The sequence below is a fragment of the Larus michahellis genome, chromosome 1 (assembly GCF_964199755.1).
Source record: "Larus michahellis chromosome 1, bLarMic1.1, whole genome shotgun sequence".
NCBI lineage: Eukaryota > Metazoa > Chordata > Aves > Charadriiformes > Laridae > Larus > Larus michahellis.
The window spans coordinates 70299636-70311137 of NC_133896.1; the positions used below are offsets into that span (position 1 = coordinate 70299636).

An 11502-nucleotide genomic window follows, 5' to 3' on the forward strand; every position below is an offset into this window, starting at 1 on the left:
TTAGCATCAAAGGGACAATTCACATGAGTAAGGACTGTGAGAACGGGCCCCTCAGGAGCAACTATCACCACAGTTATGTATCTAACCTCACGTAGATCACAGCAGTTTTCAAATGTTGTACAGGCACTTTATCCCGCTACTGAACTTTGAGAAGAAAATAGACCTTGAGCACAAGTTCACTTCTGCTTTACTGACTATGGCCCTAGTTTTGCACTCTACTCAAGACTCCACCCCACTCTTAAGTGGTTCAGGGTCCACAAGAAATATTGGCTTCCCTTCTTACTTCTTTTCTCTCTTTTTCTTTCCCTTTCTCTCATTTCCTTATTTCTGTCTTTCCTTTTTCTTTATTCCTCTTTTTCTTTGATCTTTTATCTTCTTTTCTCTTATTTGTTTTTCATTTTTATTTTTTGTTTTCCTTTATTTTCTTCCCTTTTTCTTTTCTTTTTTTTCTCCCTTCCCTTCCCTTCCCTTCCCTTCCCTTCCCTTCCCTTCCCTTCCCTTCCCTTCCCTTCCCTTCCCTTCCCTTCCCTTCCCTTCCCTTCCCTTCCCTTCCCTTCCCTTCCCTTCCCTTCCCTTCCCTTCCCTTCCCCTTTTCTTTTTTTCTATTTTTCTTTTCCTCGTCTTTTTTTCTCTTTCTCCTTCTTCTTTTTTGTTCTTTTTCTCTGCTTTTTCCTTCCTCCTTCCCTCCTCTTTTCCCTCCCTTCTTGTCCTCCTCCCTTCCTCGTTTCTTCTTTCTATACCTTCCTTAGGGGAATTCAATGACAGTAGGAAAAAATTAATAAGGTGTTGGCCTCAACATTCAAAGACTAGGAACATATAAGCTGTCTCAATTTCAGAAGCATTTTTTAAGATCACACAAATCAATCTAAGTTTCCAGAATCTGTAAAACAGGAATGTGAAATGCAAAGGAAAGGGTGATTTTTGTAGAATTTCTAGCTGCACTTCTCATTATACCCTATGTACAACTAATGAAAATGGCCTTTCTCCTGGCTTTCTGGTAGTTCCAGTCTAGAATTCTGAGAACTGCATATAAATGAATTACCAGTTTTTATTCTCAAGTATAATAATGTGTGTTCCGTTTAACTCTGTTAACTTAATAAATAGCTTTACCTTCTTTTTAAACTGGCTTCAGATAAGGATTAGAAGCCAAACAAACAAACAAAAAATGGTAACAGAAAATAATTATAATTTTATTTCAATAACACTAATTACACTACATGATTGGGATATATTATGTGTTAGGTGTTGTACAAAAATTTATGAAGATACAATTGCTGCCTTGAAGTATGCTAGGAGCTGCAGAAATGCTTCCATTTTTTAAAAAATAAATCCGTTTCCTGGGATAGGCCCATGTTTATGTGAGTTGCTTTGCGGACTTCAGTGGAAATACTCTTTGCTGTGTCCTTAACGAGAACAAAGGTTGCTGAACCCAACTTCTGCCATCTTTTAAAATCAGTGCTGATACTACAGTCCTTGCTCAAATGAGCTTTGCTGTGTTTGATGGTTAATAAGAGGAGTCACAAAGGTCTGCAGACACAGGTATTTAACAGGACATGAAGTAAGATCAATGAATGCTGAATATATGTACCTAAGACTAGTTTTTCCATAATGACGCAGCTTTAAAAATTGAATCCCTTTCTGACTCTGTACAGACCTTTAGGATTATTTCTGAAATCTTTACTGGGCGCCTGAGTACATTCATCTCTATCTTCTTCAGTCTTGTTTATCACGAGCTGCTTAGTCTCAAGCATTGAGGGGAAGTGATGTGGGAATAGCATAATTTTCTCTGAAGCAGCAGTGGGAAGCTCAGACACTGGGTTTCCCCCTTTCATCACACCCTAGCATGCCGGCAGAAGTTCGTGGCCAGCCCTGAAGTTCCTTTATTTTCTGTTACACTTTGCAAAGCAACATGATGCATATTGATTGCAACAGCACCCATGGCTTGGCAAGACATGCATTTTTAGATTTTTTTTTTTTTTCCTTTGGTAAAGGTTCAGATCCACCAAAGCGATGTAGGGGCCCAAAGTATGGAGATGTTAGGTGCTCTATATAGTTTCTCAGGTAAACTTTGAGACCACTTGTGACTTCGTGCAACCGCTGGCCGTGGCACCACTCTAACGAAGTGTGACTGGGGCATGATCTTTGGTTTCCCTCTGTGTCAAAGACCAAGTGTCTTCAGACACAAGCGTCTGCTTTTCTTGCGTGTTTGCTTTTCCTGGTTTTCCTTCTTTTCCTCCCAGGTAACGTTTGCTGGGGCCGGGGCCTGAACCTTGCCTTTCCTGGACGAGCCACCAAAGTGGCACCGGCGGCCTGCCCGACTGCCCACAGGGCCCGAAGGCCGCAGCGGCCCCGCGGGGCAGAGCGGCTCCGCGGGGTCAGCACAGGCCGCCAAGGCCTTTTGTCGAGCCGCGGCCCAGACCCGCCTACGCGCCCCGAGGCGGGGAGGCGAGGCGAGGCGAGGCGGGGCCGGGCCAGGCCGGGCCCCGGGGCGGGCGGAGGCGCAGCGGCCGGCTGGGAGCAGCGGGGTTCGGCCGCGGTGTGGGCGCTCTGCGAGGCGACGCGGGCGAGGTGCGTGGGCGCTGCGCGATGGCGGCTCCTGCTGCCGGGCGGGAGCGGAAAATCCCCCCTTGTCCCCTCCCGTCGCCTTCCGGGCGCGAAACCTTTGGCGGCTGAGGGGAGGGGGCGCCCCGCGGAAGGCGGCGGGGTGTTTCTTGAGGAGCGTGTGGTGAGGGCGGCCAGGGGGGTGGCCCGGGGCTCCCCGCGGCTCCGGGGCCGTTCCGTGGTGCGAGGCCGTACCCCGCCCCCCCCGCCCCGGCAAGCGCGGAGCGGGAGCAGCGTGGGCACGGGCCGGGCGGCGGAGCCCCGGAGAGGGGAGGGATCGTCCCGCTGGGCCGCGGGGACCTGGGTGGTTGGAAACGGGAGCGGGCGGCCAGCCGGCCGCAGTTTCAACGTGCCTGGAGCGCACTTCGAAAAGTCGCGTTTTGAACGAGGAAAGGAGAAAAGGCCGCCCCGGTGCCGGCAGCGCTGTGTACGGCAGCGGCGCGGTCAGCCGGGGCTGGGGCAGGGTCGCAGCTGCGCTCCCGCCGGGGACACAGCGGCTGCCGTGTGCTCACCCACCGGCTCCTAAAGCCCTTTCCGTGGGATCCGGGCGTGTGCACTTAACCAGGCCCCGAGTTTCGCATTCACGGCACAGACAGGTGTTCCGTTGCCTTTGCAGATCAGGCTGGCTGCAGTCTTTATTAGCCCTGTGCTGTTTTGGCGTGTGGGGTGTATTTTCGCATTTCTGCTGGTCTTAAAACTATGAATTTCTTCAGTATACTCCCTTTACATAATGAAGGCAAGGTCAGGGCTTTATGAGAGTTTGGAGAGGCCAACTCTGTGAGTAGGGAAAACCGATAAATGTGGTGTAGCGCCAGTGGAAGGAACACAGAGATGTTGGTGAACAGTTTCTTGTGACTTTGCATCGTTCTTGGATGTATGTTCACCATAGCTTTAAAATTCAGGAAGGAGAACCACTCTGAAGCCATACAGACCTTCTTTTTGTTGTGTGAAACTATGCAGGTTCTGTAGAAACCACTGAGAAAAATCTTGGCCGAAATGCTGATTATCTCGAGAACTGCGGTACTGTGAAGTGAAAGGAAGGAGAGTTATACTGAATTTGTAATAATTCCTAGAGCCAGTGCTTGGCCTGGTGACCCAAGCAGTGTTTTGGAAAGGATAAAAGGGAACAAAATCCCATCACCACAGCCAGACCGGTCCAGGCAAGGCTAGATTTGTTTCACTGAGCAAACAGCTGCTTGCCTCCGTCCTGCCCACCTCTCCACCAAGGATGTGCCTTCAGAGCAATAGTTGTCTTCTCCTCTCGGCTCGTCCAGTTTCTCATTCACTGCCAACTGGCAGTGACTCCATGCTGAACACAAGATAAGAGATTGATAGAGCTGTAATCAATTTAATATTATTATTGCCTTTTTTATTTCTATTGTTAAAATGATATCATAGGAAATAATGAAGTTAACTATAACAAAACATACATTTATCTTAGTTTTGAGTGAAGCGAAGACATACAAGTTTTGTGGATTCCTGCTCACTAAGTGCATGGTCGAAGCACTTGGTGAGGCAAGGAAGCTTTGCTGCGTGCAGAGCACAAACTGAATGTGTAAGGAGACATACTTTTTGTTTTACGTGCATTCAGTCCTCATCCCATTCTTAACTTTATGGTGTTGATAAAAGGTACCACTTCCATAGGGTTGTGGGTGTGGCATGGTCTCATTGGAAAGAGAGTTCGTTAACTTAAACCTCCCATGGTAAAAACATAAATAGTTCTCTGCTTTTTGTCATTACAACTTAATCTTTGCCTGTGAATCATGCTAAAAGCAATTTTTAAGAACAAGGTCTCAAAGGAGAAAAATGCGTGTTTAACTCAGTTTGATCACAAGTGATTGCTGGGTGGGAAGACGCTGGTTAGTTTGAAAGCTGAAGTGCAATTATAATTGTGTCATTTTACAAAAAAAAAGTTAGGCAATACTAATTTTCCTCTTCAAACACTGTAGTATGTATAGTATGTCATCACACTCTTTCTGTCCTGGTAACTGCTTGGGGAAATTCACTATTTCAAATGAATTGGTCTAAAATTGATCTAACTCCTTTTGTTATTCCAAAAGTCTACTGATTTCTGTGACTAAATTTTGTTTCTGCAATTACAGTAAGTATTTTGGTGGTTTATGTTTTGACAGTTTAATAAACAGCTATAATGGAAGCAAAATATTAAATGATAATATAATTTCTCATCTTAAAGTATTATGCCATTGACAAAATAAACTGAGGAAAAGTAAATTTGTTTGAAAATAAACTTTCTGCATTGGCAAAATTTACTGGCATTGCAGTGATGCTAAAAAAAAAGGCTATCCTGACAGTCTTGTTACCAGAACTTTGGATTGCTATGATGTTAGCCTAACTTCGATGTTTTTCTAAAGGTCATCAATGAGAAGTGGAGAAATGGCTAAACTGACCCAGTTAATTGACAATGAAGTCTTCCGGGCTTACGCTACTTATGCAACTATTGTTCTTCTAAAAATGATGCTAATGAGTCTTATAACAGCATACTTCAGAATCTCAAGAAAGGTAAGAAATTGGCAATACTGTCTGGTAGATTAGATTGAAATTTGTATTGAAATACAGAGATATCACAGGTGTTTCATTTCAGCTTTCAAATACTGGTGCTGTTCTTCCTCCTTCTCCTCCGTCCTCTAATGATATTCTGAGTTTGGCATGCTGGTGCTTTGTTGGTCCCAAATGGACAAGGTCTTTAACATAATTACGAGACTGTATCTTATAGTTGCATTTGACTTACTCTACTCTTCTAAAACTTTTCTCTTATTTTTAAATAAGAGTTTTTAATAACTGTAATTTCCACTGTCTTCAGCAGAAAGCTGGTGACCAGGTTATACAATTTATAAAGCAAATAAAATGTGATATGGAGCCAATTTACATGAATAACCAACTAGTAGGGTCAGAAGAGGGGTAGGAACTGGATTTTTATGCATCTATAACCCTTTCATCCAGTAATTCTAAAGCTCTTTACATTTCCTAATTGTTTTAGCCTTCCCACTGCAGGTGGGTCATTATCTTAGAAAAAAATTAATTTTTTTCTAGAATGAGAGGCAGGCTGAAAATTTACGTGAATTGATGTGTAGGCTAGATAAGTATATGAAAGAGCAGCTGAGGTTTGCTAAATATTGCAGAAGCTGCATTTAGTTTAGGAGAGAGTGTTCATGGGAAGCATTGTGTTGTGTTTGCTGTTCTTGATCTTCTCTAGGCATTTGCCCATGGCCACTGTTGGAAACAGAATCACAGGATGGTTTGGGTTGGAAGGGACCTTAAAGATCATCAAGTTCCAACCCCCCTGCCATGGGCAGGGACACCTCCCACTAGCCCAGGCTGCTCAAAGCCCCATCCAGCCTGGCCTTGAACACTTCCAGGGATGGGGCCTCCACAACTTCCCTGGGCAACCTGTTCCAGTGTCTCACCACCCTCACAGTAATGAATTTCTTCCTGATATCTAATCTAAATCTAAATCTACCCTCTTTCAGTTTGAGGCCGTTACCGCGTGTCCTATCATAACACTCCCTGATAAAAGAGTCCCTCCCTGTCCTTCCTGTAGGCCCCCAACACTTGGTCCTGGGCTGAAAGAGCCCTGAGTGTGCCACATATCTTCACAATGGTGTGTGCTTCAAGGGTTTTGTTGCCCTTCTTTTGTTGAAATACTGCTTTTCATTCCTGCAAGGTGCAGGAAAACACAGCTGAACTGTTCTGTGGTTCATGAGGTCCTAACAGCAAAGCATTTGAGCTACTGCTGGTTTCTGATAGCTCTCTAGGTCTTTGGCATAGCTGAAAATTGAGTATAGTAGAACATGCAATCTGGCCTGTATGTTCAAAATAGGACCCAGATGTCTGTGTTGTAACCTTACTTCCTTTTCCTTTTGTGGAAGCACGTCAGCTGTACTGCTTCTATATGTGGATCCAGTGGACTCTTGTATTAATCAACGCTCATGCCACATTATGATCCATATGTATGCGGGTGACAATAGGGCTTTCATTAATTTGGAGTACTTGCTTTTCTTAGGACTGAGAGTAATATTACAAACAGAAGTTAGTAAAGACATTTTTATTTCCTATTAAATATAAAAAAGTCTTTAAAATGTTAAGAAAAAATGGAAGAAAGCAGTTAGTGAAACGAGAGAAGATAAAATGTTGCTGATGCTGTTATCATGTCTACAGAATTTTGAGGCCCAAGGATATTTTGGAGAAAGGGATCAAGGCTGCCTGAGAAAGCAATCATGTAACTCTCCTAAAATCACAAGGTTTTCTTGAATTAAGCCTGCATAGCCTGAACCGTCCACAGAATGCATGTGTTACCACGTGTCAAGCAAGGAGAAATCTGCTGCAGCCTGCACTAATGGAATTAAATGTTGTTTTCAAATAGTGTCTTACAGTATTTGGAGGTAGTAACGGGTCATGTAAGTGGCAAAATTTGTACCTAAGAGGAAAGGGTCATAAATGAGTATGGGAGTAAGACTCTTGGATGCTATTGCTGTGTAGACTTATGAAGAAGGAAGGGATCCAAAAAAGGCTTTTGGATAGTTTAAGAATAGTGAGAGAGAGACTTAAGCAGTACAGTCAGTCAGTTCCTTCAGCCCATTGGCATTACTTCAGGCTGAGTACTGAGTCATCTGCCACGCTTGTCCATCTTACAATAAGGCTTTACCTACATGCATAAATTACATTAATTTGTCAGCACGGAAGTTACTTACAGGCTGGGCTCAAGAAAACAGTAATGTAGTGAGCAATATATTATTCCCCATGTGTTTAACTTCAGGTAAGTTATATGAGGTTGTAGAGGCATTAGTAAAAAGAGTGACCTTTATAGCAAGCTGCCTTGGCTAGAAGAAACATTCTGGCTTCTAATGTTTCTTGTGTGTTTATATTTGAAATAGGCATTTGTCAACCCAGAAGATACAGCATCATTTGGTAAAGGCGAGAGCGCTAAAAAATATCTGCGGACTGATCCAAGTGTAGAACGTGTACGCAGGTAATGCACAGGAGTCTTCAAAATTGTTTTAAATAGCAGAATAATACTAAATCAAGGAATTAATTTCACACCATTCTCTTTAGCAAGCCTGTGTGTTTTGTGTTGCTTTATGTAGTAATCTAATACATTAATTTGTCTCAACGAACGGACCGTTTCACATTCAAACAGTCAGCGTGCATACTAAAAATAATAAATCATTGGTTATAATAGTTAACTCTTGGATAGTATCCTGTATACATGGGAGAAGTGATGAGAAGATTGTAAAATATGGTAGTAAGTTGATTTAATATGAAGCAGTGTGCATTAAGTGGAAATCAGCTTTCTATATAATTTGAACACCAGTTGCAATATTTGTATCTTTTCCTAAAGTGTAAAGGAAATAACAGGACGAAGAGGAGTAAAACTGTGTTGAAGTCATGGAACTCAGGGTTGTAATGAGGGCATTAATCTGGCCAATCGTACTGAGCAGGAGTGAAAGCCTGTGCTCTTTTTGCTGGATTGAATTGAGATTACTCACTGATGTGGCAATTGTACAGGAAAGTTGACCAGCCTTCTGGAAGAATGCTAGTAATAGTATAACATTGTGCAACCTGCAGTGTATGTATTTTGGTTTGCAGGATTCATGGCAGAATGTAAGCCGTATTTCAGTGGGTTGAATGTTGCAGCTTATTTAGTTTTATTTAGCTGATGGCAAAATTTTATGTTACCAAAATCATAACTTTAGAGATGCTGTTTGGTACACCTGTGCTAACAAAGAAAGCTTTAATGGAATACTTTCCATATGATTATTCCTTAATGAAGCTAACAGTTTATTTGCTATATATATTTTTTTATACCAAAAACTTGAATATGAACAAACTGTTCTCATTTAAACCACTATTAGGGAAGATCTTGAAAATAAGTATTGGCTCTGATTTCAGAACAGTATCTCCTTGCAAATGTAGATGACTGTGGTATATTTCTGTACGTCTCTTCTGGATTAAAATCTCAGAAAGAAGAGTCTAATCTCAATGGGCTGTAAAGATGCTCTGAACTTTCCTTTTCTCCTCCTGAGTGGTTCAGGGGGTTGTTAGTTGTTTAATTTGCTCATTATTATATAAAAATGGACACTTTTTGGTGAGGAGTAGTTCTTTTCTATTTGTAAATTCTAAGAGGACAACTAAGTCGATACTACCTTTACTACAAGATGCCCTTTTAACTTAAATTGTTACGTTAGAGAAATGACAACCACAGCATGGAGTCATTTACACAGGTTAGATTTTTAAAGCAGTGTATTATGAAATGTTGTGTTGCTATTTTGCAGAGCTATTGAGACTTCCCCAGACCTAGGAAGTCATCTTGGTTCTAGGTACTGCATTGATTCAGCAACATCCATTTTTTCCTCCCAACAATGGTTCTTAATGGCAGTTTACGATATTTTCTGTTGCAAGCTTTGTGTCAACAGAGAACGTCACATAGATTTAGCATGGCTTCTCTTCTGTATAAGTGACTAGAATTTGTTGTGTTTATGGGCATAGAAAAGACATTACTTTCTTCAGTGTACTTTTTTGGAGGGAAAAAAAAAGCTGGAGGATATGTTTCCTTGTAATGATAAATGACTTCAGAAAGCAGCTGCAAAACAGCACCATGTTCTGATTCTAGTTGGCTGTGAATTTTGACATAATTAGTAAGGCTTAGAGGTTGTTTCAATCAGTAAATTTGGCTGGAAGTGTAATTTTTCTAAAGAGGTAGAGGGAGCAGGGAAGGTTTAGGAAGAGGCGTGAAAGAATACTTCAAGATCAGAAATTCAGTCTCAACACATTTTTAGCAAATTATATTATGGTTTAAAACTTCTAAACGTTTTTCAGCTATTTTAGTGCTTAGTAGTGAAGAAAATGAACCAAAAGCGTAACTGTCACACCTGTTAGATGCTCAAAAATAGCATTCTTCAAGATGATGAACTTCATGAAGATTTATAGAATGTTTCATATGTAGGATATTTCATATTGTCTTTGTGGAGACTAAAAACTGAGTTTATGGGATTGGAATAGACCATCTGGACCATGAAGTCTAGTAGTTGCAATCACAATCATCCAGTTAAGTGATGTTTAGTTGAGAGAGGCTACAAGAAAACTCCAGCTGTCTTCTTCCCCACCTTTCCTTGCATTCTTGCACACCCAGGTGCACTCAAATAACTCTTCGAAGTCCCTAATATTATGAAGATCCTGGGCAAAAACTAAATCCTTTCATACAGAAAATCAGAAGCTTAAAAATGTGGGGTGCGACGCGAGAGACCAGAGCGATGTCAGGTGAACATGCCAAAATCATTTTAGTAGCTGAATCAAGTCCCCGCTGCTGAGGAAGCCAGCAGTTATGTTAGGGCCTTAACAGTAGTGCGCTTTGAAGATGCTTAAAAATATTGGGTCTTGAAGTGCTTTACTCAACAAAATGTGTCACTGTAAACCAATTTTGCTTCTTTCCCCAGAGGCCACCTCAATGACCTTGAAAATATTGTCCCGTTTCTTGGCATTGGACTGCTGTATGCTCTTAGTGGTCCTGAGCTGTCCACAGCCTTGCTGCATTTCAGGATCTTCACTGGGGCTAGGATCGCTCACACTTTTGCGTACTTGATCCCTCTTCCCCAGCCTGCCAGAGGTTTGTCTTGGGCAGTTGCGTATGCAGTGACCATCTCGATGGCGTACAAAGTGCTGAAGACGGCGTTGTACCTGTAGCAAGAGTCATAACTTCTGCATACCTTTTGACATTCCACGCGAATTTTCCAGCAGGGTATGTTGATGTCTTGAATAAGCCAGCATGAGTTTTCTGGGGTGACTGGAATTCATTTTTTAACAAAGGCTTTTCATTCCTGTTCAGAAATATTTCCTTTTGGAGGAAAAAAATCCTTCTCCCTGTATTCCCTATTCATGGGCTGTATTGCCAAAATGTTAGATTGAATGTTCCCTTTGCGAATTGTCAAGTGCTTATGATTCTAAACATGCGATGATGCTGTATTGATAGCAAGTGTGGTAATTTTCTACAGATGCACTATTTTTGGCTGTAGCTCTGAAGTCTAAATCAATAAAGACAAGAGGAAAAAAAAAAAGCGTGTTTGTATTTTTGTTTTCATTTTGACTCTTCTCACTGCAGCCAGCAAATAGCATGTCACTATGTATCAGGAAGAGATTCCAATCATAACAGTTCTTTGAAGAATGCTTACCTTAATAATAAGATATAACCAGTAATGCTAGGCTTGTTGTAAAAAATCTTTGATGAAATTGTTGTTTGTATAATCCATTTTGGGATTAAAAAAACCCAAACCATTGCAGCTCCATTTCTGTCAGTTGAATAGATTAAAAAGAAAAAAGTATTTGGGCTAAACTTTAGTTTAGTGACACGGGTGAAAATTTGAAGTAATTCTTTTTGTTGAAGTTACTCCAGACATAGGTTTCGTGACTGGATAAAGTAGAAGATTTTGTAGAATTTTTTAAAATTTTTTAATAAATTCAGCATTAAATGAGTGACACTTGCAACTGTACATATCAAGTAATTTGGATGTGAATGTATAATTATTTTGCATGTCATACTGACACAAATATGCTGCTGATAGAAACTTTTGCTCTTTGCTTGCATCTTTCTATGATGCATCAATTTGAAATACTTTCTTTAGAAAGACCCTTCCTGGTCTTTTTTGTTTTGTTTGTTCATTTTCATAACTGTGGCATAAACAATAGCACAAGATGGAAAAAAAAAAAAATGACCCAGGAGAGTCTTTATATCAAGTGTGCTGGTCATTGATAAGTTTCAAACTGCAGAAATTGGAGCATGACATGTATAGTTTACTTTCCTACCCCAGAAGCTGTGCTGCTAAGGGATAGCCCAGAGGAGGCTGGTGTATGCAAAAGGCTTTGCTTTTCTCTTGTTTTTGTGTGGGAGAA

The 11502-nt window shown here is 41.5% G+C and overlaps 1 protein-coding gene across 2 annotated transcripts; it reads left to right on the forward strand.

Moving 5' to 3' along the window:
* Positions 1–2439: 2439 nt before the first annotated feature.
* On the forward strand, positions 2440–10670 carry MGST1 (microsomal glutathione S-transferase 1). Of its 2 annotated transcripts, none has more exons than XM_074585504.1 (4): positions 2440–2568; positions 4974–5121; positions 7494–7588; positions 10053–10670. In XM_074585504.1, exons 2-4 carry the CDS (start codon positions 4981–4983, stop codon positions 10297–10299), a joined length of 483 nt encoding a protein of 160 aa, XP_074441605.1. In that variant the 5' UTR covers positions 2440–2568; positions 4974–4980; the 3' UTR covers positions 10300–10670. The 2 variants fall into 2 exon arrangements, with proteins under 2 accessions (XP_074441605.1, XP_074441615.1); XM_074585514.1 differs by having other exon boundaries at positions 2566–2725.
* The last annotated feature ends 832 nt before the right edge of the window (positions 10671–11502 follow it).